Source organism: Drosophila persimilis, unplaced genomic scaffold (genome assembly GCF_003286085.1).
Source record: "Drosophila persimilis strain 14011-0111.01,24,50 unplaced genomic scaffold, DperRS2 tig00000002-arrow-pilon, whole genome shotgun sequence".
Lineage (NCBI taxonomy): Eukaryota > Metazoa > Arthropoda > Insecta > Diptera > Drosophilidae > Drosophila > Drosophila persimilis.
In genome coordinates, this window is record NW_020825289.1 from 12,723,150 (window position 1) to 12,750,118 (window position 26,969).

General features: G+C 47.6%; 4 protein-coding genes across 20 annotated transcripts; 1 reads left to right on the forward strand and 3 right to left on the reverse strand.

Annotated features, from left to right (window-relative positions):
* Positions 1-1,281: 1,281 nt before the first annotated feature.
* LOC6592329 (TRPL translocation defect protein 14) lies at positions 1,282-9,807 on the forward strand. 6 transcript variants are annotated; one of them, XM_026985140.1, is made up of 13 exons: positions 1,285-1,426; positions 1,501-1,533; positions 1,647-2,058; positions 3,095-3,162; positions 3,417-3,454; positions 3,838-3,875; positions 4,773-4,904; positions 7,837-7,965; positions 8,031-8,167; positions 8,423-8,636; positions 8,699-9,029; positions 9,094-9,278; positions 9,566-9,807. In XM_026985140.1, the coding sequence occupies exons 3-13, from the start codon at positions 1,800-1,802 to the stop codon at positions 9,619-9,621; spliced, it is 1,587 nt and encodes a 528-aa protein (XP_026840941.1). In that variant the 5' UTR covers positions 1,285-1,426; positions 1,501-1,533; positions 1,647-1,799; the 3' UTR covers positions 9,622-9,807. The 6 variants fall into 6 exon arrangements, with proteins under 6 accessions (XP_026840945.1, XP_026840941.1, XP_026840940.1 ...); XM_026985139.1 differs by having other exon boundaries at positions 1,285-1,533; XM_026985141.1 differs by lacking the exon at positions 1,501-1,533.
* Positions 9,808-10,210: 403 nt separating this feature from the next.
* On the reverse strand, positions 10,211-14,110 carry LOC6592328 (GPI ethanolamine phosphate transferase 3). The gene is made up of 6 exons (XM_002018526.2): positions 13,722-14,110; positions 13,022-13,665; positions 12,778-12,961; positions 11,089-12,700; positions 10,568-11,028; positions 10,211-10,501 (listed from the first exon to the last, which is right to left on the reverse strand). Exons 1-6 carry the CDS (start codon positions 13,866-13,868, stop codon positions 10,301-10,303), a joined length of 3,249 nt encoding a protein of 1,082 aa, XP_002018562.1. The 5' UTR covers positions 13,869-14,110; the 3' UTR covers positions 10,211-10,300.
* Positions 14,111-14,287: 177 nt separating this feature from the next.
* Positions 14,288-18,569, reverse strand: LOC6592327 (tumor protein D52). Of its 12 annotated transcripts, none has more exons than XM_026986117.1 (8): positions 16,810-17,608; positions 16,649-16,651; positions 16,511-16,549; positions 16,267-16,391; positions 16,046-16,206; positions 15,851-15,910; positions 15,475-15,637; positions 14,288-14,514 (listed from the first exon to the last, which is right to left on the reverse strand). In XM_026986117.1, exons 1-8 carry the CDS (start codon positions 17,270-17,272, stop codon positions 14,479-14,481), a joined length of 1,050 nt encoding a protein of 349 aa, XP_026841918.1. In that variant the 5' UTR covers positions 17,273-17,608; the 3' UTR covers positions 14,288-14,478. The 12 variants fall into 12 exon arrangements, with proteins under 12 accessions (XP_026841918.1, XP_026841919.1, XP_026841912.1 ...); XM_026986118.1 differs by lacking the exons at positions 14,288-14,514; positions 16,649-16,651 and adding exons at positions 14,551-15,164; positions 18,493-18,517 and having other exon boundaries at positions 15,433-15,637; positions 17,009-17,011; XM_026986111.1 differs by lacking the exon at positions 14,288-14,514 and adding an exon at positions 14,551-15,164 and having other exon boundaries at positions 15,433-15,637; positions 16,810-17,594.
* Positions 18,570-20,356: 1,787 nt separating this feature from the next.
* On the reverse strand, positions 20,357-26,609 carry LOC6592326 (vigilin). The gene is made up of 5 exons (XM_026985384.1): positions 26,534-26,609; positions 24,761-24,848; positions 24,444-24,694; positions 21,126-24,362; positions 20,357-21,030 (listed from the first exon to the last, which is right to left on the reverse strand). The coding sequence occupies exons 2-5, from the start codon at positions 24,795-24,797 to the stop codon at positions 20,608-20,610; spliced, it is 3,948 nt and encodes a 1,315-aa protein (XP_026841185.1). The 5' UTR covers positions 24,798-24,848; positions 26,534-26,609; the 3' UTR covers positions 20,357-20,607.
* Positions 26,610-26,969: the final 360 nt, after the last annotated feature.

A 26,969-nucleotide genomic window follows, 5' to 3' on the forward strand; every position in this document is an offset into this window, starting at 1 on the left:
TTATCGTTAAAATATACCGTCCAACCCTCAGAAATATACCAAAATATTTCGTCTCAATTTAAAAATATACCGTAAATATACTGACGAATTATTTCTGTTCACGTTCCATCATATTCCTTGATTTTGATATTCGGTTCAATATGACTAGCTTTCTAAGAACCTCAGCTCTCAGCTCGTTATTTTAGCCGATTGATCAATCAATTTCCTACAAGAATGGTTACATAAAATATGTCATCTTTATTGTATTTTTTAAGAAATAAAGTTCTAACTAAATTGGTCAATAACAATTTCCACTAAATTAATGTCTTTACATGGTAACTACGCGATAGCCACAAAATTGCGACGTATTAACTACATTTTTATGTAAATACAAAAAGCGACACCTCTAGGGGAAATGTGAACGTTTCAACCATTTTTGGCCGTTTTTTTTAATATAATCCCCATGTAAGAGCCAATGGGAAAAGCCTCTGATATCCACTGAGATTTGGATGTCAAAGATCGAATCCCTGATGCTGACAAGTGGCATTTCTACACGATTTCTACAATGGTGCATTCGAAAAAAATACTTACAACGAAAAAGATAGAAAATCCCACCAAACGGCTTTCGATACTATCGACTGGATACGTGTGGTGCGCGCTAAAGGGTCTGGGGATTCCTGAAACGGATTTATATATAATGTATATCATATCAGAAATTATTCGTACATATCTTGTGTTCTGACGACGAATGAATGAAGTTGAATACACTAATGAACAATTCTTCGAATGTGAAGTACAATATGATACATGTTTAATAGGCCACAGAGCATATACAAAATAAAACCTCTTCCGATTTTGTGGGGAGAGCTTCTTCAAAAAGTGTCCCCGAACTGGGGGTTCCGAAATGAATTCTACTAACTTTTGAACTTCAAAAACAAGCCATTTTGTTAAATTTGCAAAGCGGCCACACTGCTCTCTTACCAGACCATACCAGGTTAGAATGGTGCATTAGGTACGGCCACCGAAGCGACAATGTTAGAATCGAAGGTACTACTCTCAACTTCCATTAGTTTAAATAATTATTTCGAATGGGTCTATTTGTATGACCTAACAACTTAATTGTTAAAAACGATGTACCTTGCAGAAGTTATTAGTTATTTAAGACAAAAAACCCTAAGAGGCCACATTGTGAGCGGTCCCTACCTAGTATACTTATACCATGCATTCACTCGTACAATAAAGACCGCCGTCGGCACAAATTTTCTCATATTGTTTTTTTCACTTGTGTAATGTTCGGATGCGGTGTCAACTCAATAACAAAATGCTGATCAACTATAAATCGAATAGACTTTGATAGCGATAAACTCGGATGTGGCACAAAGCATTGCGCCTGACGTTGGCCCCGAGGTCGTATGGTGTATCATAAGAGTCGAATCGTCGCATTTCGGTGAGGTCCCGCGCAATCTGAAGGAATGACCAAGTCCAACCAATACTTTACTCCACGCATGTTTAAAATTGCAGCGCGCGTGTCATAGTTTTCAACCCCAATCCGTGGTAATAATAATAAATATATATTCCATGCAAGCTCTTGAAATTCCATCGAATAACTCAGCGCCGAAAATGGGGAATTCGCCAATAACATTTGAATGTTCTTATAAATTGCACAGATTTTGCAGTCCACGACCCTTCATAACCTTAAAAAGGCACGTGCATTTGCTCCGTTTTGCGGCGTAGAAGAGTTTCCTCGTATATCAGACACTGACGGAGAGCCCAACCACCGCTGTTGCGCCTGCCACGAGAGTTGACAGGGACCGACGAAGATGGCAACAGCAGCCGACCAGCTAATGGCACCTGCCTCCCTCGCCACGATAGCGCCAGTCAGCAACGGGCAACAGTCTCTGCTGGCAACGACAACAGCAGTAGCGATGGCTGCCAGGAATGGACAGGAGCAGCAGGAGCTCGTCGAGAACCAAAAATCCACCTCCCCGAAGCCAAGCCCCATGCCGAACCTGAAGCTGAACAAGATGGGCTCGGTGTCGAGCAAGGAGAAGCGTGTCTACAAAATCGTTTTAACTGGCGGTGAGTTTTCCAGTCCAGTAAACTTAAACTGAAAAAGTGCTTCGCTTCTCTTCGGCTGTGCGCGTTTTCTGTATCTGTTACAAGTGTCTCTTCGAGTGGTCTCCTGCCAGCCCCCAGGTGCACTTTGTTTCCGATTTATGTCAAGGTCGCAGGCTTGCGTGGAGGGGTAGTTTGTCCTGCGCGCAGCTTCCCCTCAAATGGCGGCGTTGGCCGTTTGATAATGTTTGGTTACCAACGCCAACGCCAATGCCAATGCCACCGCCACACAGTAGGTAGCCGCTACCGGCTTTATTTTACAGTCGCCCCGCACATAATTTACATTTAAATGTAAAAGAGAGGCAGAAACCTGTTTATTCCGCGCTCATATGATATTGCTTGGGCGCGTGGTCTAATCATTTAATTTGGCCGAAGTTATGACTGTGATTAGCTAGAACACAAACGGTATTGACGTATTGAAGAGGCCTATCTGCTATCTGCTATTTGCCTGTTGCGCGAGCAGACACAAACATTTATATTCATATGTATGTATTTGTCGCCGTCTATTATCGCACTTTGGCGGTATGGTATTGACTTCCTCTGCCGCACCACATTAATCGAAATTTGGCGACAGGCTGAGGAAGAAGCTGATAAACGACAGGCCCCATCCAGGCAGGCTCACTTAGCAAGGGGCACGTGGGGCCCGTTCCATTCAACTTCGATGACTAATCCCCCATGAGTGCCCCAGGGCTATAATGTTTCCGGCCGATCAATTCCTGATCGATGCACGGACCAGAGACCAGAGACTGCGGTGCAATGGCCATGGGCATGAGCAGCTCTGTAATTGCAGTCAATGTCAGTCCCCATTCCAGCGAAGTGCACAATTGAGGAACAATTGGCCGCAGCCGTAGCAGCGGCAGCTAAGCAACTTGTTCGCGCTCGTTCACTGCTGTCTCGCTTCTAATTGGAATTTGGGGCTCAATCGAGTTATTTGTTCATAGTTGTCGGTCGAATCAATCGTTGATTGCCATCTGAATAATTATTTTAACACTATTTTCAGGTCCCTGTGGCGGCAAGACAACGGGCCAGTCCCGTCTGTGCACGTTCTTTGAGAACCTGGGATGGAAGGTAAGTGTTGTGGGGCATTCCATTCGGGTATTCGGGGGTACCATTAGGTAGAAAAGGCCTGCGAGGCTTGAGCTTTGTTTTGGGCCACGGGCAGCTGTAAGTAGTGCCCAATCCTGGTGGGCCAATCAGCGGGCAGAAGGCAGTAACAGACTAAGAAAGAACCCGCTTAGAATATCTCAATATCTCTTTCTTTCGTACCTTCCTATTGCCCCGCAAACTCGAAACAAAGCAATGAGCATGTTAAATATTTTCAGGTGTTCCGCGTGCCTGAAACGGCCACTGTGTTACTCAGGTAAATGCTCTCTCTCCACACACACAAAAACATTACAATTTTGAAAGGAGGCAATCAAAGCGAAAGGGGCCAACTGGGGAAGCTGCACCCTCAACTTGGCTCCGAGTAGATTTGCTTGCCTCCAAGGCTGGGTCGCCCAGCCGAGACTTTGAGGACACATACACGAAAACCGATACCGATACCGATGCAAATGCAATGCATATTTGATACCGGTCGAGATCGTAACCCTCCATACTCCGACAGAAATATCCTATCTCTATCATACTTATTCGAAACTCGTATCTAGTAGACGCCACGCTGCACGTCCACCAATGTAAATATGCTAATGCCTTTGTTTCTTTTTCTCTCTCTCTCTGTTTCTCCCCCGTCTCCCGCATATCTAGTGGTGGCGTCAAGTTCTCTGATCTGACCGAGAAAGAGGGTAAGTAGAGTTGCAGCGTTGTAACGAAAAGAGGATTAGAAGAGGAGTTTCGCACTTGCAAGCATTTTCCGAAAACACTCGTGGGACCGATCTTCCAGTTCTTCCTTCATCCACTGTCAAGGTCGACCGTTTCAGAGCAGTTTCTAAGAACGAAAACTAAAATAAATCAAAATATTTACTAGCGGGACGGGACCCACACAAAGAGACCTTTGAAAGCGCTGTACTATACGTACTATATATGCTAGATGTATTTTTAAAATAAAAATCAGGCAACTGCGACAGCGACCAACGACCAACGATGCCACATACTATATGTAGATAGTATGTGTGTATGTATATCTCTTTGCGTATATCCGAGTACATGGCATAGCAAGGCGGCCACCATGAAAGTCACGTCTCAATGATGAATCTTACGTAATTCCTTTGTGCCCAAGAATTTGCCGAGCATTTTCCCGATATCCTGATGAGCTGTCTCCGGCAACTGACTCGAGAATTGCGTGACTTGCGACAATTTCCATTTCGCCGGTAACTTATTCCTTCTATTATTTCGAGACCAATTTGTCAATTGCGTTCTTAATGGATTTGCAATTGGCGGGAGGCCCCCCTGTGGCCGCCAAGAATGCGAATGCGAGTATCTAAATTGCCAAAAACAGTACCAAGATAAGATATGGAAAGCGCACCCACTCCAGTCTAGAGGGGCCTTGCCTAGGGTGGTCCGGTGGTCACATGAAGGTTGGATTGTCATAATTCCTTGCCATATTGTAGCCAGTAGAGAGTAGACAACAGCTAAGGGCTATCTAATATGCGTATTGATGCTAGTACACACTCACCCGAAAACCAAACACCCACACACCCGAACATCAACACAACCCACTCACATGCGTACTACCCAAGCAGACCCGCCCACGCCAACCACGTTCGTTTACAAAGATCTGCCATTTGCCGCGCCGGAGCACAGTCTCATCGACCTAACTGCATCCTGTCCGCGTTGCTTGGCCAAGGCTGCCTCCAAGCCCAATGGCAGCGAAGGTGAGTGAGAGCCGATCAGCAGGCCCTCTGATCGGATCGAATCTTCTTGCGCTGATCTCTAAAGCAACCGAACCGAACCGCTTTGTGTCTTGTTCAACGGAGTTCAGATCCTCCATATCGCTGTGACCCTGTCCATCCTTTCTATGCCTGTGCCTTTGCCTGTGCCACTGCCTGTACCTGAACTTGTGCCTGTGCCTATGCCTTTGTTTATGTACCAATTTGTATGTATGTATGTATGTATGTGTATGCTTGAGCTGCTTTATCTCCCGGCGACAGCAAAGACTTGAACAGATCTCTGTCCGCGGTGCGTGTCCGTGCCGAATGAGTTGACAGTTTACCAAACAGAAAATGAATTTTGACTAATGCAAACACTGTTCTCCATGCACATACATACTACTCCTACTACATATACATTCTTATTTATTTGTGGCTTCATTTCTTTGATTTACGGTCCGATCTATGGTCTGTGTGTATGTCACTGTGTGCGGTCTCCTAACACCTGTGTCCAACAACTGTCTAACAAGCTGTAGTCACTATGCCTCGCCATGTGGCAATCTATATATGTACGTATTTACGTGTCTAGCAGATATATCTGCACATTTCAATAATAATATGTTATGCCAAGCCCCTGCCAGTAGCTAGCCTCTACGATTTCTGCAAATTTAAATGGGGCATTTAAATTTAGCCCCACATGTGAATATACGAATATACGAACCGTGAACGTATGCACATGTGCATATATTTGTGACCAATAATTGTAGATGCGAATACGATAACAAAGCTTGCAGGCAGCTGGAAGCTATAAAAATCACAATAGTTCCTTGGAGTTTTTATCTTTTATCCTGTCCGATCCCATATGCCTATTTCTATAACTGGAAGTGTCCAGATGGGATTGCATCCCCTCAGCAGCACACGAGGGAATGGGCATTTCCAGCTGTGTTTTCCATCAAACTTCCATTGTAACGGATAATTCTAGATCCACGCTAGCAGTACTCAAAAAAATTGTCTTTCCTTTATAATCAGTATACAAATGCATACATATGTACATACATAAGTTCATATGTCTATAGACCCGTGTGACTATACAAAGCCAGGCAGTCAGCCATGGCCACATGGGCAGTTTCCCAGCAGAAAGACATTTTATTTTCGATTTCTTTTTGGCTTTACTTGTTTATGAATGTATGTATGTATGTACATTTGTACATGTCTGCTATGTGTATCCGATTGACTGGCTAATTAAATACGTGCATTATAGACGAAAACATTTTAAGCGTTCTGTCGCATCACGTGCTTTCTGACGCGACAGCCTCCCGTCATTCGCTCTCTTCACGGCTGTTGAGTACATATGTATGTACGTACTCCTCCTTTCTCTCTCTCTCTCTCTCCCTATATATGTATGTTCGCAGTCTAGCGTCACTTGTTGTTGGTGCCGCGTGCTTTATATAGCGGCTGATATCATATGTACATATGTATGTGTGTATTTAGATTCTAGCACTAATATACTTGCCAAAAAGTTCCCGTTTGAACTTGTTCGGTCAATTGATTTCCCAAATTGGTTTCTAAATGATTTTGTTTTTTCCAGTGATTGTTTTTGGTCCGTTCCTGTCCCTTTCGCCCTCTAGTTCCTCCTGATTTTACGTACCTATCCAACTTCTTCATTAGTCAAATATGTGATCTAAAACTATGCAAATTAACCCGACTAATTATGTAATTAAAAATGTGCCGGCAAGAACTTCATCTGCATACATTTACATATGTATGTATGTATGTATGTATATCGTATCTGCTGCGAATCCATTAAACGTTGGAGGGGCACACACGCCCCTTCACTCCCATACATACACACGTCTATACATACATAACACTAGCATTCGGTACATCATACATACATATATTTCCTGATACGCCATAACGTTGAAAAAAATTACGAGTACAAAATACGCACATACATTCACAAGTACACGTGTATGTATGTGTGTACAGCGAACCTACCACCAACCAGCTATACTATTCTAAGGTATTTTCGTTATTTTCCTCTTATATCATCGCTAATTGAATTAGAAGTCGAAGGGGAACAAAGAATCTGCGATCGAAAACAAAACACAGTGAACGGAAAGGCAGGCAGGCGTCCCACACCCAAATCGATCTATTTCGCTGGCACTCGGTGCGCCGAGTCAAGTTCAATGCAGCTGCCGCGGCAGCAGCGGCGCAAGTATTACGAGAACAACAACAACTCGGCCAGCGGTGCGTTTTCGCTAAGCAGCACGTGACCCCGCAACAGGTGTCGCTGCCCAGCACTGCAACTGTTTTTGTCGCGGACAGACGCTGGGCTTATCGCTTAATGGCTTTGATTAGCTCCCACGTTTCACATATCAGGTTAAGAGGGTCATTCTCGGTATAGGTTTTGAGAGGGCACGCGATCTGACAGGTGTATTGGGCAAACAATCTAAGAAGACTCTTCATATGAGAGATTACGGGAAAAACTAGAATGGCAAACGATTGCATTTTATTATTCGGTTTACAGGAAACTCTACTTTAGGAAGAGTTCGGATTCTGGATGATCAAACGGCAGGGTGGTGGGCTTCGTTTTGAGTGTGCTCAACATTTTCATCGATTCAAGACCAGACCAGACAGAGTTTCACGCAGCATCAAATCGACCGACATAAAGTCAACAAAGAAACGAGTAACTGGATACTGGCCATCGTCCATCAAGCATTGCCATCATACTCTCGAATCAGCGCCAATCAAATAAGTTTTCTGTTCATAACTCGATACCCAGCGTGGCGTGTCTCTCAACTTATATTCGAATTTGCTTGCAATTGTATTTATTGATTTGATTTCCATTTGTTTCGATTTCGATTGCAAATGAGTCGCGAGTGCAACGACCGAACGAACAAGCAGTAAAACTTCCCTTTCTCCCTCCCTCTTGTAGCGTACAAATTTCAGGAGAATCTGATACGCACCATGGTGCAAATTGAGAACACCTACTTCGAGCTTGGGAACTCGAGCACCCGCAACTGCCTGATTATATGCGATCGCGGTGTCATGGACGCCAGTGCATGTAAGTGAACACAATTAAAACCACAGACGGAGGCGGAGATTACATTTAGCTCTTCCGTTCGTCAGATATATCAAAGGACAAGTGGGAGAAGATGATGGCGGGCAACAAGTGGAACCCCGTCGAGATGCGCGACAATCGCTACAACCAAATTTTGCACTTGGTGTCGGCGGCCAACGGAGCCGAGGACTTCTACTCTACGGAGGTGAGTAACCAGCGGTCGGCGGAACTGTTCTTCACTTGACCAATTCTTTTGTTTGCCAAAACAAATGCCAAAAAACACGGTAGAAAAGAAAGCGCCATTACCAGGTACCCAACAGATTAATGGCTATATAGTACGCTTGATACCTAGCTAACTATCGCTAATATGTAGCTTTCTAGTTGGGGCTAGGGGCCTGAGTAGTCTCAGTGTCAATCAGTTCGGGCATGAGCTAATTCGTGATCTATATATTTATTGCAGGACCACGCCTGCCGTTCGGAGGGCGTTGATCTGGCGCGAGAACTGGATTACAAGTCAGCGGCTGCTTGGGTGGGACATCCCTACTTCGACGTGATCGACAACTCCACCAACTTCGAGGCCAAGATGAATCGCCTGATCGAGTCCGTATGCCAGAAGGTTGGCATCGACATCGGCGATCGTCTGCAGGCCACATCGCGCAAGCTGAAATATTTGGGTATGTTCTGAAAGTTGCACCTCCACACAGGGTCTCCTCTAACTTCGGTTTCTTCATTGCAGTGGCCATGCTGCCGCCTGACAGCGAGTTTCCGCCCTTTCAAGACTTCGACGTGGTGCATCATTATCTGCAGTCCGGCGGACCCAAGGTGCAGGCACGCCTGCGGAAGCGCGGACAGAAGAATCACTGGAGCTACATCCATACGCAGCGGCGACCCAATGTGCACGGCCAGGCTCGCATCGAGGTGAAGACCCAGTTGACGCATCGCGACTACATGAACCTGCTGGCGCAACGTGACGATGCTCACTTCACAATCTACAAGAAGCGACGCTGCTTCTTGATCAACAACCAATATTTCCAGCTGGACATTTACAAGGAGCCCGGCCATCCGCGGTTCGTGTGTGCCACGATGTTTGTCCCCAGTTCATTCGTTGCTCATATATTTCCTTAATTTTAGCTGCAAGGGTCTGGTGCTGCTGGAAACGTATTCTTCGCTCACTGGTGACGCGCTGAAAAACTGCATGCCCAAGTTCTTGAACATCGTGAAGGAGGTAACCGGCGATCCGGACTATTCCATGTTCAATCTGTCACTGAAGGAGGACTGGAGCACCACCAAGAAGTTCTGCCGCACAGCGACGCACGGTAAGCAGCATGAGCAACAACAACTGCATCAAGAGAATCAGAATCAGAATCAGAAGCAGTATCATCCCTACGACGAGATTAGCGACTAAGGAGCCATCGCCATCAACATTAAGATCATGCTTAGCCAAAGAATACAGAACCAAATGCTTAATAAACAACTAATGTACATACCGTCGTGCCACTAGTCTTTGCTGCATGCTCATCTTACTCTTTCTGATGAACACTTACTTTTCTGTTGATTTCGATTTCGGATTGTTATGACTGTGTTTCTTCTTTTGATTTTGTAGCCAAGGGCGCCGCTAACGGAGTCGCCAACACGCCGTTGCTACTCAATGGCCAGTAGACTTCAAAATTGTCCTGTTCCTCCCTGAATCTCTTTTGCACATGAATATTACACGACAACAAACAACAGCAATGACCTGGCAACAAAATGTACAAAGAGCTGACGTGTGATTCACACGAAAGAGCAAGGTCCGAAAAGATTAGAGCATTCACGTGGATTCTCGCAAGAGATGAAGCAATCGCCTGGCAGGGTCAGCTGGTGATGCTCTATAAGCAAGCGAGTTCTCTGATCTATCCACACACACACACACACACCATGTTACTTATATGCGTACTTAGCCCGAGGAAGAGAAACTGTAAACCAGAGGCGTAGTATGTGTCGTCAAGTCTATAGTTTATAGTTTTCAGTTTCACCGAAATCGGTGGTCAAGTCAACCGCGATTGTACTTAATTTTCTTGTCAAGTTTGCTCGTGCTAATTTTGTAAGCCATAACTAACTACAAACGCTGTATGTATGTATGTATATCCGTGGATCCGCGACAAATTTTAAACTTTTTGTGTCTTTTGGAGAATGTGAAACGATAATTTTAAATGTAGTTTTAAACAAATAGTAAATACGATTACAAATACAAATACAAGACCACCCAAAGTTATCTGTTGTCCTTACTATCGGTTTATTACAATCTAAATAAATAATTGTATGGGGGAGCGTTAAATGACTACGCGCGAAGCGATCGAACCTACTGCGTCTTGGGCTTGTTGATGCGCTTTATAAGAGTGTCCACTGCACGATTGATGCGCAGCAGCAGAACATATCCTACCATGAGAGCCGGCAAACTGACAAAGGTGGCCAGGGCCTCGTAGATAAAGCGCGGAGCAAAGATTTTCCACACCATTAGATGCCGACAATGTATAGTGCAGGCGAGCATCGCACAGAAAATCTGAGATAAGAGGGAGAATAGATTAAATGTAGGGCCAGATTATATAGAATGAGAATTAGCTCCAACCTTGAGACCCTGCAACATAAAGAATTGCGTGGCCAGCTTGAAGCCGGCCCCCAGAAAGACATCCTCATACTCGTACAAAGTCAGCTCGCCACGCGTCATATCGAAGCCCACCGCCTCATTGGCAATATCGGACATGGCAGCTGCTGGGTCAGTTTTGCTGCCACTGCGGCCGCTGTTACTGCAGCTCCGAATGAGACTGGGAAACAGCGCGAAGAGCGAAAACGTCTCCGTGCTCAACAGGGCATACATGCTGAAGAAGAAAATTGGGCCACAGAAGGTGTTCAGAATGACCAGGGCACCGGAGATTATGTTCGACTGGCCAATGCCACTTGTGCGACCCACAAAGGCGGCGCGCCAATCGATCTGCGACAGCGTTGTCTGATGCGACGTGGCAAAGAAACAGAAGTGGGCCAACAGGAACCAGCCCACCAAAGCGGTGAACGTCGGCTGCACACAGCTCTCTGAAAGAAAATTGTCTTCTTTAGTGACACATCCAGCCATCAATCAAATCAATCACTTACCAAAGCTGGTGGCAGTTCGATACCGTAGGATCCCCTGAACACTGAGCAAAATGGCACCAACTGCCACACAAATCACCAGACCGATGGCGGCCCGCGGCTCCAGCAAAACGATCATCATCATAGCCAGGAATATGCCAAAAGTAATGGTGATCGAGGAGTAGACGGTGGCCAGTCCATAGACAATGGGTATTTCGCTGCGTCGCTCGGCATCGTCGTCGCCCTCATACATGCGCTTCATTTTCTTGAATATCTCTGGTACAATGCTGTCGTGTCCGTTGACGGTAAGAATGTTGGGGTTGCGTGGTGGCAGCACGAATGTCATTAGTGGAGCCCAGCTTAGCACGATGATTTGCAACAGGAGCAGTCCGTAGATCACCAAGGCCATGGCATCGATGTGAGTGCGTTGTATGTTCTTGATGGAGCTGTTGGCAAGCAGCACGTGGCCGCCAGCGCAAATGGAGGCTACCGTCGGTCCGTAGCGAGCCAGCAGCACGTTCGGCGAGCTTCCCGTCAGATTGCCGCAGGAGCGCAGATACAAACGCGTGAGCGTTGTGTAGATCACAATTATAACAACAGCCAGGATGTAGGTTTTTCCTGTACCCGGTTTTTTGATTGAGAAACCCGGGGTATTGCTGGTGGCAAAGTCCGTGCAGTTGCCCTGCTCCTCGCGACAGCGGAAAAGCGTGTACGCAAAGCGTATAAAGCAAATTGCCAATATGCTGGCCAGGATCAGCCTCAGAGCGGTCGAGCGCAAGAACTGGGATGCCTTGAACTTATTCCTGAAATCGAAGCGGGCACTGAGCTGTAGGAGCTCGTAGGATAGCAGAAGAATAACGGCCACCAGGAGGTAGGACAAAATCTTCGCTTCCTGAATGACGAAGCTATTTGAGAAGAACACGGCCATGATGGAAAAGAGCAGCAGTCGCGTGGGCATGTGTCCGAAGCGTCTGATATTCGCCCAGTTGCTGGCTATGTTGGTCCAATGCTTCAAGGTGTAGAACGACAATATGACGGTACTAGTGATGGCTGTGAAGAAGATCACGCCGTGCTCTTCTGTCTTAAAGGAGAAATTCTTGTAATAGCGATATCCAAAGACGCCCGCGGCGAGATTGAGGAGGTAGGTGTAGGAAATTCCCTTGGGCTGGAACATCTTCGGGTAGTCTGCGGGGCGGGAGTTGTTGATCAGAAGAAAGGCGAAGAATATGGGCAGGAAGCAGAAGAGAAGGCCCTGGGACATCTGCGTTGGTTCAAACTTGACCCAGATCTCGCGGCAGGTGCTCAGAACATCACGCAAATTGGTGTTCAAGTCCCGCACAAACGACTTGTAGGCTACCCCATTGTAAATGGTTTGGACTCTGTGGGTGAGCAGTATGAACTCCGTTTCCAGCTTGTCCATTTCCTGAACGTCGAATGTTCGTTTGTTCTCCATGGCATACTTGAAGAAGTAGCGGTAGATTTGCTGAGCGTTCTGCCAAGCATGCAGGAGAAGGGTTTGGAACTTGCTCAAATGGGGCACTGCCACATCGGGAACGATGTTGAAATTGATCAGCCCCAAGTTGGAGTAGGGTATGGGCACGCCCAGTATGGCCGCCAGTGTGGGAACCAGATCAATCTGGAACACGAGACAGTTAGCAACATATCATTGTGACGTGTGCCAGATTACATAGCTCTTCGCTTGTCTTATCTCACCTGCTGCAGTGTTTCGCTATCAGAGCCCGAATCGCTTCCAAAGAACTTATTTTGCTTGGAGTAGGCAAACAAAAGGGCATTCGTTTCGTCATCAGTGTCGCCGCCGTGATCTCCGGATGCTGTCATGCCATGGTCGCCCATCACCAACAACGTGGTATCGTTGTCCATGCCATTTACCACCGAGCTGTAAATGCAATATTAAAGATTATATTCATCGAATTGGTGTCCTGTGACCAGTATTTACTCTATGATCTCATTAATTTCGGTTAGCTTGCGCGCCATCTCCTCGTGCAGGGGTCCATGCTTGTGTCCGCAATGGTCCACGCCCAGAAAATGGGCAATCAGCACTTGCCAATCGTCGCTAACCAACTCCTTGGGCAAGTGTTTCATTATTTGATTGTCAACGCTATCCAGGTCGAATATATCGAAGCTGGGATACGAGTAGGCACGCTTAAAGCGGCGAGGGTACAAATCGGTCCAGGTACTGTCGCCCAAGAACACCAGCGGCAGATCGCTTTTAACTATCTGATCGATTACATTGTCCTCGTTGATCTCGGGCGAAGCAAAGTTCGAGCCAATATCGATGAACGTGGGCAGGCTGCCGGTTGTTAGGCCCTTCAGGCGCTGCAACGTGGTGGTGGGTGGGTCCGCCTTAAACCGCATAAGGCGCGACTGGTCCGGACTGCGCTCCAGGAGCTGCTGCAGCACACTCAGTTTATTCTCATAAGGCAACGGTTCGGTGATGTTACTTTTATAAAGGCCAAATTCATATTTAAGCGCATCAACGACTAGGATAATGACTTTGGACTTTTGTGGAAGACATAAGTTGGACGAGGCATTGACGTCCTTAAAGATTTCGTTCACAACCTCAGGCGTGAGCACATACTCCTGCAAATGACACCACATTACAGTAAAATCCGAGAGGTTTCTCAGGCTATACTCACATCATTGGGGTTCGTGGAGAGGCGGCGGCAAGTGCTCGTTTCCGTTTTGGAGACGCGGGCCAGCAGAAATCCACGGGAGAACAACAATACTCCGCTGCATATCAAAAAGGCCAGCCAAATGAGCACGAACAAGTACGTGACGTTCATCTTTCCGCCGCAGTTTCTTGACTAACTAGACTAAGCATGTACATACAAGAGTTTGTATGTACAGGGAAGCTAATCGGCATTTAGAACAATGCCGTACTCGATGCCTGGTCTGGCCTGTTCTGTTCTCGGGACGGGACCAGTTTCCGCTCTATAAAACTATATATTTAATTAATTGCACTTTAATTTGAAGCCGCACGTAGCCGATCCGTTTTTAAATTCTATGCATCACGACGCGTATTCTTTGGCTTTTGTTTTCATTCAAAATTCGTCATTTATTTTCTTACTTTGTGGAATGGAACACTTTCCACCCTGTCGAACAGCTGATGACATAATGCAGCTCTGATGCGGTAGAGTTGCCATTGCCATCAGAGCTACACACCAATTGGCGGGGTTTTTGAAATGGAAACCATTTTGGGCGCTTTCGTATTGAGGCAAACAATATTGCATTTATTTAAAGATTTCATACACATATAGCAAATCTTAGACCAGCAGTAGCAACAAATTATGCGTGCATGTGTGTCTTACATTATCGTGTGTGTGTGTGAGTCGTAAGCTCTGATCTGATCGATTATTCAAATATATATTTTTAAATAAATCTAAAATTTTCTCCTTACAGTATGCGCCACCTAACCATGGATGCAAAACCCTAGAGAATAAACAAAAATAAAATTTAAAACAAATATACATGTGTATACATATATATATTTTCTTCTACAATGGTTTTTTTCTGTTAAAGATTAATAAGTATTGAAAAAGATGGGAATGAAGAGGTTCCGTTCCCCTCGAATCCTCAGTGCGGGGGGTTGTTTAGTTCTTTACACATACACTTAGTCTGATAGGTATAGTATATATGTATATGAATGCAGCAAGTTCTCCACTCCACTCCACTATACTCCGGTTAAAGTTGAAAGCATTTATGCTCGATAGTACTCGATTGTGTCACACAGATATAAATATATGCAATGTTATAATATATACTCCTAAGGGCCAAACATTTTCAATATAATTTGACACACATACACATGAAAGAAATAATTAAATTCTGGTTAGATTTAGGCGTAGACACAATATCGCAATTGTTAGATAAGTGGTAGTTGGTGTGTTGGTGTGTTTGTGGCTTGTGTTTTTTGCTCTTCTTTCTTTTATAGTTTAACGCGTGCTGTTGTTGGTGTTCTGTTCCCATGGAATCTATTTGGTAAGCGAGTCTGTGGGTGAATTCAGTCCCGAGGATGTGTTGTTCTCATCCATAGCGTCTGGGAAACTGGATACCGAACCCGAGCGGGATGTCACCTTGGTCTACAAGAGAACAGAAAACCGAGCAGTTGTAGTAACAAGGTGTGGAAACAAATCCTCAAAGAGATGTTTGTATACAAGCAATAGAAATAAACCGATAAAGTCCCAATCCAAGTACTGTCTACTGTATAGTGTGGAGTGATTGTGAGATGTGTAGAAGAGACATGCAAAACTCCTCCGAAACAGTGTTAAGTGTGGAAAGGGAGCCAAATCGAATGCGTAAAGAGTATGAGAGATGTATAACAGACAGATATATAAAAATAGTAGTTACCGCATGAGATTGGCACATAAAATTGTTGTGTTCATAGCTTACTTTAACGTTCTCATAGGCAGAGCCAACTGAAGCTTCGATAGAACGCATCGACTCGGAGTTTTTCATTTGTGACAATTTCGACGTAATGCCACTGGTAATGCTGCCGAACACCGAAGCGGTCTTCTCGCCCGTAGTCTTTAGCACCGATTCGGTGCGCTGGTACCTGGTAATGCATACGAGTAAATAGAAAAGCGGATCGGATTAATCATTACGAAAATCATAGGCAGATCAGAGTCACAAATTGGGGTTTAGTAACAAACAGGCGTGAGATGTTAAAGTTGTGTTAAGGGAAGCACATGAAACACATCGTTTATCGTTAGTGGGACTCCCATAGAGCCGTGCGCGAGTCGAGTCGGCATTAAACACAATTACTTACAGAGGTGCCTCGTGTACGGCTTTAGCAAAAGTGCCCATGCTTTCTTCCACCGATTGGTAACTAAATAAATACATGTTTTGTCATTTAGCATGGTACCGAAACAAAAGCATGATTAAAAATTAAATTAAATTTTGTAAGTCGGGTTAATTGACGGCTCTCGTCGGCGGAATCATCATCCTCCCATCTACGACTTACACAGTGCTCTCTTTGATGTTCTTCACGCCCTGATTCATGTCATCTGTGAGCTCCTTCCAGACGGTGATGCCCAGCTTGCGCTTGAGATCCGAGGCATGACGCGTCTTCGAGGCCAGAACAGTGCGCAGCGTGTTGATTTCCTCCTCCACACGGGCCAGTTCCTGCAATGGGGAATCAGTTTTAGGTATGAAGTACTTTCAGATCCTTCTCTCGCCATTCACCTGACTCCATTCGGCGCGTCGCTGCTCCTTCTCCTCCGTGCTGAGCGCGGCAAATTCGGCGGCAATTTCTGCTGATGCCACAGAAGCTGCTGGAGATGCTGGCTCCGAAAGGTTGGCGCTGTTATCTGTGAGTGAACAACACTCGTTAATTATATCGAATACTCAGAGGTCAACCTAAGCTGCTTCCAATCTGACTGGGGGCATGTGCAAATAGAAGCGTTGTCTGCGAGAAGTCTTTATGTACCTCCTTGGAAAGCCACTTCCTCAAACACTTTGTCATAGGCTGTGCATCGAATTTTGGTGTTTTTTTTATACGTATATACATTATGAAAGGCATGAGTTTCTGTTCGATTAGTTGGTTCTTTGGATGGTTTATACTCACAAACTGTCCAGTTGAAAGGCAAGCGAGGAAGAGAGGCAGAAAAGTTAGTCAGATTAGTCACGGCTTGGGATTGATTGGGAGAGAGGGAGCATGCGAAAAACAAAACCAGAACCAAAAACCCCCCTTGAGACCTAGTACCGCCCAGCCAAACGCCTCATTACCTCTGCCGCTTTGGCCGCTTTGACCGATGCTGAGAAACCGCTTGTAGTTATCGCTATTCGATATCTTGGCCAGATACGGTTTCGAAAAGTCTATGAACGTGACCTTAACGTCTCGCATTGTACGCTTGGCAAAGAACCTCAGGCGAAAGCGTTTCGCCATCGATGACGAGGGCGCTTGATTGGCCAGTTTGGGGCCCACAAACTCGGTCTCCACCGCCTGAAGCTCCAGGGTGTTGGCGTAGTCCGAGTCCACGTCGTAAAAGATTTGATCGAGGGTCAGGTTTCGCAGATATAGTTCGGCCTCGGTTTCGGCCTCCTCGTACCAGTCCGAGTCCGCACCCAGTGCCGAGTCGTCGTCCTGGTCCTGGTCGAGCGAGGGCGTTGTGGTGAGTTCATCGAGGCGCGGCAGGTAGGGGTCCTCGATGAACTCCAAGCTAACGGGCTCGGGCTCCGACTCGCTCATTCTGCGTTGTCGGTGGTCTGTTTCATCTCTAAGAAGCACTTTCTCTATCGCGAACGTGGCACGGTGTCGTGTATCACAGTTTAAAAGTAAGCGTCGAGCACATTTTCTCGTTTCGCTTGTATCCAGTTGTGTTCTCTGCTGAGGTTTCAGTTCTCATAAATACATGGCTGGCTTGCTTGCTGGTTTGCTAGCGTTTTCTGGTGATTTCCTCGACCCGCCGCGCGCGGGATTGAGCTAGTTTTGGCTTTTGCTAGCTGTTTCGATCTGCTGGCTTCCGCGCTCTTCTGCGGCAAAACATTGACTGAGTCGGGGCTTTTGAGCTCGACTCAACAATTGGTAGCAGCGGAGCCTCTCAGGCCTGGCTTTGTCTGCTTGTGGCGTTTCGTGTCAGCACGAAAGACAAGCCACAGAAAAAGAGCGCAAAGGCAAAGTAGGAACAACAGCAGCAGCCACAAGCCACAATACACACACACACACACACACACAAACACACACATGCAGCGGCAGTGGCACTCTGAAGCGGCCCTAGGTCTGGTTTGTTGCCACAGCCTCCACCCTCCCCTCCCTTGGCCAACCATCCAGAGTGGTGCTGTTGCTCGAATCGATCAACAAGTGGCAGCGAGTGGTTCGATACTGAAACAGACTGCAATTTTCTGCTGTGGCATCGCTGCAAGCAAGTCCCCATAATTAAATTGCTACTGAAAACCCGATCAAATATACATATATCCGAGGAGGCGTTTCTGCAATCAGTTCCGCCCTTTCGACGCCTCCCCCACTCCGCCCACACGCTACGCTGACTTTTCCGGAACGACAGAATATTGTATTTGTATTTCACTGCCACGTATGCCATGCAATGTTTACACGCCGGCGTCAGTCTCTTCTCTTGGCATTTGGAACGACTCCCACGAGTTCTGCTCCGAGAATTGCGGCAGAAAAGTCTTTCTCCCAGTGACAGCGCTGCATGCCAACAAAAACATGACTCATCCAGCATTTCCTTGGAGCCACTGGCAGCTACGGCCAAAGCCAAGACCTTGCTTGCCCCAGCTTATGAATTTTCAATGGGCTCAATCAGAGCAATTTCTATACTTTGGTCAAAGTCGCCGACTAATTGGCGGTGGCCCAAACAAAGGTGTCCCAATCAGAAGAGCTGGCCAACAACCACACCAAACATGTGCAACGGCATCATACTGATAATATTGAGAGCAAAGGGACACACTTACGATCCTCCATTGCTGCGATGACTGTTGTAGCCTTTTCTTAATTTGAACCTTTTTAATAAATAGCAAACTTTAGCACTTGTCGCTTAATTTTTAGTTGAAGAATACTTTTTGTTTCTTGAGCTCCAGAACTATCGATATATTTGTTGACGTATCACTGATGTATACCTGTGATGTCGATACTCCAAGTGTTCCATCACTATGCCTCAGGAATATTTAAAAAAGAAAAACACTTTGACTGTTAATTAAACGTCGTGTCGAATGGAAGCACCGAATATTCCACAAACTCTAACAAGATTATATAAACAAGCACAGGAGGGATATAGTATACATATAAGTAACGCACGAATATCGATAGTCGATACCATTTTAGGCGAGGACCGTTGCCAGATCGTTGCCAGGGGATATGGAAGAAAACAGAGAATTCAACTTTTAAAACTTTTTATTTCAAATGACAAATAACTGCTTTGAAAATCGTGATCTTTGCCTTTCAGCTGGGCCATGCCATTTGCATTCGTCTCATTCATTTGATTTTTGTCCGTTAATATAGGAAAATATATACATTTACGTTATTTCTACGTTAGATTCTTAGGATACTAATATCAGGTCTGTTCTTCTTGGTGTTGATTTTTTTTGTTTTCTTAAAGAAACGGAAAAAGTAAGTTGTTTAAACAAAGCGCAGGAAACTAGGGAACAAAAGTTGAAATAAAGATACATGAGTGTTTACATTTTTTATATGGTTTTTTGTTTTTATTGAATAGTAATGGTAAAAAATTAGAATTTTTCTCATACTTTGTGTTTCAACTGTCAAATAATGCACGGGTTGTATGGGTATATGTCGAGAAAACAGCCGACACTCGATACAAGGTATTAAAAAGTGCTCCTCTCGCGGACACACCGCATCGCATAAGTTATTTTTTAAGTGGGGAAACATACATATGTCGAAAACAATTTAATATAAATCAAGAAGATTGCACAAAATTAAAATGTTGGTATTCATTTTGAAATGTGAGTGGGGGTTTGGTTTTGTGTGTGTGTGTGTGTTGTCGTTTATCAGATAACGCCGGTTATGGGAACAGCAGGAGCAGGAGCAGTAGGAAGCAAGTGGGGAAAATACAGTAAATTTAATTCATAAGTGTATATTTTGTTGTTCAAGCTATTCGTTATTCGTCCTCGTCGCTATTATCCCCGCTTCCTCTCTGGCCCTAAACGAAAAAAACGTTTTTACAATATAATCAATCAACGCGTTCAATCAATCATCATCTCTTTCGAACAAAAATATAACAACTAGTTCGGGCTGGCAGAAAATGGGAAGGGAAGCAACGATTTTCAAAACGAACGAGAGAGTTGTGTATTGTATTATCAGAACAATTACGAGATAGAGAATAGAAGATAGAAAAGAGGAGCGGCGAGTGTAAATAATTAACATTTTATGCTTACAATTATTTTCGTTCTTGACCGTGCGTAGTCACTTTCAATTGAATTAACAAATCATTTGCTGAGCTTTCTGCTTACTTTAGGGCTTCAACTAATTTGAATATTATGTGTTGAAAATGAAACAAATGGTTACATAAAAGAAAGTGGCAATTAAGTGTTACATATTATGTATATTGTGGCCATGGCCAGGACCAGGACCAGGACCAGGATCTGGCCAGGCCAGCCAACATACATTGCAGGTTACGGGGCAACAGAACCTTGGGCGCCTGAGTCTGTCCGGATTTGTCTGTCTGTTTGTTTTGTATTCTATGTTGAATAAATGCAATTTTATGATTGTGGGCGATTGTGTGTGTGTGTGTCCTGGTGTGTTCTTGTGTGTTTGTGGTCGTGCTTGTGTTGATTCTGTATCAAATAATACAAAAATAGTTTCCTGTTTTGTCATTTGTCTTCTTCAATTAACCTGCACAAATTGCGTTGTAGAAAAGCTCCTAGGAGACAACCTATACCGTTTTGACACTAGTTTTCGACTAACGTGACGAGACGAGACGGTACGAGACGCCCGCACGACTTCTGCTGTTCCGCTGCTCTCTTCTCTGCTCTCCGCCCGCTCCAGTTCCAGTCCCCGACGCACCACAACGGGTAGTATTGCTTCTGCTGCTGGGGACGCCTGCCCCGAACCAGTTAGTTCTTGGGGCCCCACACGGAGGTGATGGGCGTGGTCGCGACTGGAGCCCCGCCGGCAGCAAAGTTGGGGAAATCCTCCTGCGATTGAGTGTTGGGCGCAGTTAGATTCTTGGCTTGTTGCTTTTGCTTCTCCCACGGCGCATCCTTGATGATGAACCCGTTCTCGTTGGCACCGGCACCGGCCCCGCCACCGGCCCCACCAGCTCCCGAGCTCGCGTTGCCACCGGTCCCAGTGAGGAAGGCTCCCACTGTCTGCGGCTGGGGCGAGGGCGGCAAGTTCTCCAAGTAGTCGCGCTCGTAGTCCTCGGCCATACTGAGGAGCACATCCTTGGCGTTCTCCACATCTTCCTCCTTGCCAATGATGGTCACGGCATTGGGATTGTTTTGAGCATCATCGGAGGATGGGAATTTGATATCCACCTGGAGGAAAAACACACAAAAAAAAATGGTCAACGTACGATCAGGGTATTTCCAGTGGTTCTCCCACTAACCATCGCCCACCATTGAGCACTCACCTTGTAATCTTCAATGATTTTTCGAATAGTGCGTCCACGCTGGCCAATGATGTGCGAGTGGACGCGCGTGTCGATTTCGATAACCTCGCGGTGAAGGGTTTGGAGATCGCCGACGATTTCCAGAATGGCATCGCGAGCTGCCTCCGCCTTGGCCTGGTAGCCGGTGATGGAAATGATGCGTTGATTGGGATCGTCCCGCTTGGGAAGCGAGATGTTGACGTCGTGGTCAGCACGCAGTTTGTTGATGACGGCACCATGGCGACCAATGAGCTTTGAGTGATACTCCTGGTCCACGTCCAGCTGAAGGACGAACGAGCGCAGCTCGCGGTCGGCTCGATCAGCCTCGAAGTCCTCGATCATCTTTTCCAGCGCCTCCTTGGCCTCAGCCACATGGGCCGGCGTGCCCGACACCTTGATGATGTCCGACTTGAGTTCGCTGGGCGGCAGCTCGACATGCACATCGTGCTTGGACATAAACTGCCGGACATTGGCGCCGCGTGGCCCAATGATGGTGCGGTGCAGGTCGAAAGGAACACTCAGCTCTTCCTCGATGGGAATGAGGTCGAGCAGCGCCTGCTTGGCGGCTTCGCACTTGTCAATGCGTCCGGTGATGCGGATGACATCACACTGCCGCACCGGCTCTGCTCCATCCACAGCGCCGCTCGACTGCTCGGCTGCCTCACCTTCCTGGCCCTCTCCGTTCAGTCCGCCATTGGTGAGACCCTCCACTGGATCGGTGGCATCCCGATCGGGGAACTTTATTTGGACATCAAACTCGGATGTCACCTGCTGCACCTTGAAGCCACGTGCACCCATAATCGTGCGATGCTGGCGCTGCGGGATGATCACCTCAATGGTGGTCTGGGCCTCGAGATCGGCCACGATCTCCTCGATCCGCTGCTTGGCCGCCTCGATGCAGTCCTTGGCACCCTTGAGCGTCACCTTGTCAGAGTTGGTGCCGGCGCGGGGGAAGGAGATCATCACACCTCCGTTTTCTTCCGCGATGCGGTGCAGGATGAGTCCCCGCTTGGCCACAAAGTACTTGTGGTGCTTGGGATCGACGGCCACCTCGCCCTCAGTGACCTCGTCGCACTCCTTGATGATCGCCTCCAGCTGCTCCTTGGCCTTCTTGACACTGTCCTCCTTGCCAATGATGGTGATCACCTCCTTGTCGGTGTCCTCGTTCGACGGGAAGATAATGCGTGCTCCCGTGGCATCGCGGATCTTGCGAATGGAAGCGCCATTCTTGCCAATCAAGAACTTGTGGTGCTGCTGCTTGGCCCGCACCTCGGCGGTGAATGATGCCAGCTGCCGCTCGTTGGCTAGCTCCAGCAGCTGACCCTTGGCCTTCTCCACGTCGTCCTTGGGCCCGCGAATGGTGACTTTGTCGCTCTTGGAGTCGCTGTTGGGGAACTTGATGGACACGCCGCCGCACTCCTCCATGATGGAGGAGATGAGCTTGCCGCCGGTGCCGATGATGGAGTTGTAGTACTTGGGCGGGATCTGCACCTCCTCGCTGACAATGTCGGAGAGCTCGTTCTGGATCTTCTGGATGCGCTCCTTAGCCTCCAGGACGTTCTCCTTCTTGCCAGTGATGACTATCACCTCGTTGGTGTCCCCCTCGGCGGGCAGGTCGATTTTCGTTTGGGTCTCGTCGCGAATCTTCTTGATGTTGGCGCCGCCCTTGCCGATGACGAACTTGTGGAATTGCTTGAAGATGGGCACTTCGATGATGTGCGACGACTCCTGGATTTCCTTAACCAGCTTCATGAGATCCTTGTGGCACTTGTCCACATCCTCCTTGGGGCCGCGCAGCTTCACAATGTCCGTGTTCTCCTGGGGCGTGGGTATCGTGATGGTCACCTGCCGATAGCGGTCCTTCACCTCGCGGATCTTCTCGCCCTTGGCCCCAATGATGGAGCGGTGCAGGCGGCGATCGATGATCACATCCTTTGACTTTTCGTTTTCCAGTTTGTCGATTTTTTCTTGTAATTCAAGCTGCGCCAGCCTCACGCCCTCCTTGGGGCCCTCGATGCGGATGTTGTTCTGGCCCTCGCGCTCCTCGATGTTGATGTTCACCTTCAGCTCGTCCTTGAGACGGTTGACATTCGATCCGGCCTTGCCGATAATATGCTTGTAGTACGAGGGATTCACAGTCATCACCTCGTAGGTGAAGTTCTCCTCGTAGTTGCGTATGATCTCGGTCAAGTAGGAGATGGCCTTGTCCACGTTCTCCGGGTCGCCCTCGAGCTTTATCTTGTCCTCGAGGCAGTTCACGTTCACGTTGGGACAGTCCTCCTCGAGCTGCTTCATGTTGGCTCCCTTGCGGCCGATCACGTACTTGTGGATCCAGTGCGGCGCATTGATCTCCACAGACTTCACCGAGTTGGCCTTCTGGTAAACAACAGTGAGGGCATTGCCGAGGGCGACCTGGGGGCCGCGCAGCGTAATCGTCTCCAGGGTGGAATCGTTCGGCGGCATCTCGACGGAGACTCCCGTGAGCTGAAGGATCTCGGCAATGGTTGAGCCCTTGGGACCGATGACATAGCGATGCTGTGGCTTGGCCACCTCAACGCTCACCGTCGAGCACTTCTTCTCCATCTCCTTGTAGATGGCCTCGACCTTTGCCTTGGCCGCGGCAACGGCATCCTTCTCGCCCGAGATGATGATCTCGTCCTTCTGCACCTGCTGCGGCGGCACGTTGATCTTGGCGCCCGTCTCCTCCTGCAGCTTGTTCAAGTTCTCGCTGTAGGGACCCACAATGAACGGATGGTAGATTTTGGGAATCGTGGTGCGGTCCGACGACTTCTTGTACTGCTCCGCGGACAGCTGGCGGATTTCCTGCTCCGCCTTCTCGATGCCCTCCTTCGTGCCGGCAATGGTGATGAACTCGCTCTCGTCGCCCTGGCTCGGGATATTGATGCGCGTCGAGGTGAGGCGCTCCAGATCCCGCAGCCGCTGGCCACCCTTGCCCAGGATCACGCGGTAGTGCTCACGGGGCACGGTAACCTGGCGGCTGGCCTGCGTTGAGAAACTCATCAGAATCTTGCGCCGGGCGTCCAACAGCTCGCTCTGCTTGCCCTTGATAAGGAAGGTGAGCGACTGGTTCTTGCCGCTGACGATCTCAATCTGGGCGCCGGTCTCCTTGGTGATTTGCTGGCAAATCCGCTTCGATTCGCCCTCGCCAAACTTATCCGACTCCGTCGACTTTCGCTCATCGCAGGGCACGTGCAGCACCTGTCAAGTGGTGAAATTCGACAAATGTCAGTCGGATATTGACAGATCGGAATGCCCATACGATCCTCGCGATCCACTTACCTGCGTCTTCTGCGAGCTCGTCACTCGGGCTAGCGACGAGCTGGATGGGCCGGACAGCGCAGGCGCCGAGGTATTGGCCGGCAGGGCCGGGAATAGGTCGTCGTAGCTAAAGGCGGGCGTGGCATTGCCAGTGCCTCCGCTGTTGGTGCTGGTGGGCGTTGCCACTGAAGTGGGCGAGGATGGTTGCTGCTCGTTGGACACCTGCTCTTGACCGTTGATGAGGGCGATCGGTTGTTGCTCAATGCTGGTTGCTGCAATCGATTCAAAGGTTAACCAAGAGCTTTTGGCGTCGGGTCGCCACTGGGGATTGTCCTTACCGTTGGATTCCTCCATCACTGCTGCTGCTGCTTGCATTACTTAAAAAAAGAGAAGAGTCCTTTTTCGTTCCAAGTCGTTACAGTAACACTGGAAGCAGAGAAAATTTGTTATTATTTTACATTTCAAGATAATGGCAAGTGAAGTGCTATTTTTATTGGAGATTTCTGGGAAAATCCATCAGTCAATCAATCAATCAATCAATGAATTCAATTATTCAGTCAGACCGCAGTCGGTCTGCATTTCGGAAGGCACTGATTCTTAGTCGGTCGGCTCAGATTTGGTTTGCAGGCAGCTCCTCCTCCTCTTGTCAGTGGATTCAAAATCTCAATTACTTTCGCCGATAAGTGCCGACCGACGCCGACCCGCATTTCGGCCGCCGATAAGGAAACGTTTAGTGCGTTTCCGAAGGAGGGTTGGTCACCCCCGCCCCGCCCTGCCTGCTGCCGTTCCCGGTCCCGCTCGTGCCCGGCCGGTTGATAAACCAAATCTAGCAGCACGGTATTTAGTTTTAGCTTTCTGCCAAGAGCCACGTAATGGTAGCGTACAAGTGATGTGAACGGGGCTCCATTTCGCTGGCGATAAGTGGACTGGGCCGGTCCGAGGCCACGCAGGCAAAATATAGAAGCGATGCCAGTGATAGCTATCAGCTGCTAAGGCTGATAAGAACAACCTGTGCGACCGATCGCCAGCAGATATCTAGAAATAAAGCTGCTATCAGTCGGTTTTTTTGCTTGGGTGAAAGGTTGGTACCGTCGAAAGCGGAGCCGCAGCAGCCAGAGAGATCGAGGAGCAGACCGTGCACTTGTTCGACGGAGCTGTTTTCTAAGCCAATGCCCAACGAGTTTTCGTAGCCTACATTCTCCTCCTCTCGCCCCAGAAGAACAACAAAGATGTGCGGCTGCCACTATCGCTCCCCTCACGCACACTTACGTGTTTCCGAGTGACTCTGTGTCTGTGTGTGCTCGAAAAATGTGTCAAAAGAAGAAACCAGCAAGGGAGAGAGAGAGCAAAAGCAAGAGCAAGAAAGAGAGCTTGACGAAGTAACTCAACGGACCGGGAGGGGAGGGCCCCCAGTGAGTGCCAGGCCAGTGCCATATAAAACCGGATGATAGCCGGCAACTACAACAAAGCGATCGGATCGACAGTGTATGCGCACATTTTTGTGTCGCTCTTTGCCTCTGTATTGGTGCCTTGGCACCTTTCTAGCAGCATTGCTGCTGCCGTTGTTGCTGCTGCTTCTGGTGGTGCCGTTGCCGTTCGAGAAGAAGGCAAGGCACGGCACAGGTAAAGCAAATACATACACATGCACAAATGTACATACACTCGATTGTGGGCATGTATGCATGTTCATGTACGTATGTGCAGAGGCATGTAACGCCTGCAGCGACGCTGACGTCGACAAATGAAGACAAAGCACAGTGCGCTGCTAAAGTTCAGCTTTAAAAATTGGTATGCACATATCGAACTTTTGTTGGGTGATTTCCATCCAGGCCTCTGGGTCCACCGCTCGCTGGGCGGCGGTGCCGGGGAGATGGTGCCGAAAAACCCTTGACGTAGTCAGTTTTTGGGCACGGAACAACCGTTCATTTCTGGTTCGGCATTCTTGGCCACAGAAGAGCACACAGACACACTCACTCACTGGTCGGGGGCATGTGGAATGGTGGTAAAATTATGCAAATTAATATACAATCCGATGGTGTTTCCATCTGTTTTTTTTGTTTTGTTTTTTTTTTTCTGGAAAGTGGTTAGTGCGGGAAGGTTGTTCAACTTACTGTACTGTAAAATCCAAAAAATCCGGCCTAGTTAGTCTCCTTTGACAAAATCCAGTTTGATAACTTGGCGTGTCTGCTGGAAGACATACAAGAATCAAAAGAACAGAGTAATTAGCAGATGCATATCGTCGTCTCATCGTTTGCCGGATGCTCTACACGGAGCAGCTCGGGGGAGCATGTTTCGTGTTCTATCGAGAGAGTCTGTTGCTCTTCGCTGCGAGAGGCGGAAGGAAGAAAGTGCACAGATTTGTGTGTTATGCGGGGGTGCGGTTCGGGGAAATATGCGGGCCACTTATTGGACAATTGTTGTTGTCGGCGCAAAAGTGGAGCACACAATGGCGTTGGCGTAGGCGTAGGTGTACGCGTGGGCGGAAGCAGGCGCCGTATGGGAGGCAATGGGAGGCCGAAATCAAGTGAAAGGTTTCAGCTATAGCCT

Excerpts from the sequence above, each read along its gene's own strand:
- LOC6592327 (XM_026986111.1), bottom strand. The coding sequence starts at position 17,272 with ATGAGCGAGTCGGAGCCCGAGCCCGTTAGCTTGGAGTTCATCGAGGAC. Across the intron at positions 16,207-16,266 it reads GACGCGCCGAATGGAGTCAG|GAACTGGCCCGTGTGGAGGA; the intron begins GTGAATGGCGAG and ends TCCCCATTGCAG. Across the intron at positions 15,911-16,045 it reads AACATCAAAGAGAGCACTGT|TTACCAATCGGTGGAAGAAA; the intron begins GTAAGTCGTAGA and ends GTATTTATTTAG.
- LOC6592328 (XM_002018526.2), bottom strand. The coding sequence starts at position 13,868 with ATGAACGTCACGTACTTGTTCGTGCTCATTTGGCTGGCCTTTTTGATA. Across the intron at positions 12,701-12,777 it reads ATAGCGAAACACTGCAGCAG|ATTGATCTGGTTCCCACACT; the intron begins GTGAGATAAGAC and ends CTCGTGTTCCAG. Across the intron at positions 11,029-11,088 it reads TCGAACTGCCACCAGCTTTG|AGAGCTGTGTGCAGCCGACG; the intron begins GTAAGTGATTGA and ends ATTTTCTTTCAG.
- LOC6592329 (XM_026985139.1), top strand. The coding sequence starts at position 1,800 with ATGGCAACAGCAGCCGACCAGCTAATGGCACCTGCCTCCCTCGCCACG. Across the intron at positions 7,966-8,030 it reads TGTCATGGACGCCAGTGCAT|ATATATCAAAGGACAAGTGG; the intron begins GTAAGTGAACAC and ends TCCGTTCGTCAG. Across the intron at positions 9,030-9,093 it reads AAGGAGCCCGGCCATCCGCG|CTGCAAGGGTCTGGTGCTGC; the intron begins GTTCGTGTGTGC and ends CCTTAATTTTAG.
- LOC6592326 (XM_026985384.1), bottom strand. The coding sequence starts at position 24,797 with ATGCAAGCAGCAGCAGCAGTGATGGAGGAATCCAACG. Across the intron at positions 24,695-24,760 it reads AGTGATGGAGGAATCCAACG|CAACCAGCATTGAGCAACAA; the intron begins GTAAGGACAATC and ends AATCGATTGCAG. Across the intron at positions 24,363-24,443 it reads CGAGCTCGCAGAAGACGCAG|GTGCTGCACGTGCCCTGCGA; the intron begins GTAAGTGGATCG and ends ACCACTTGACAG.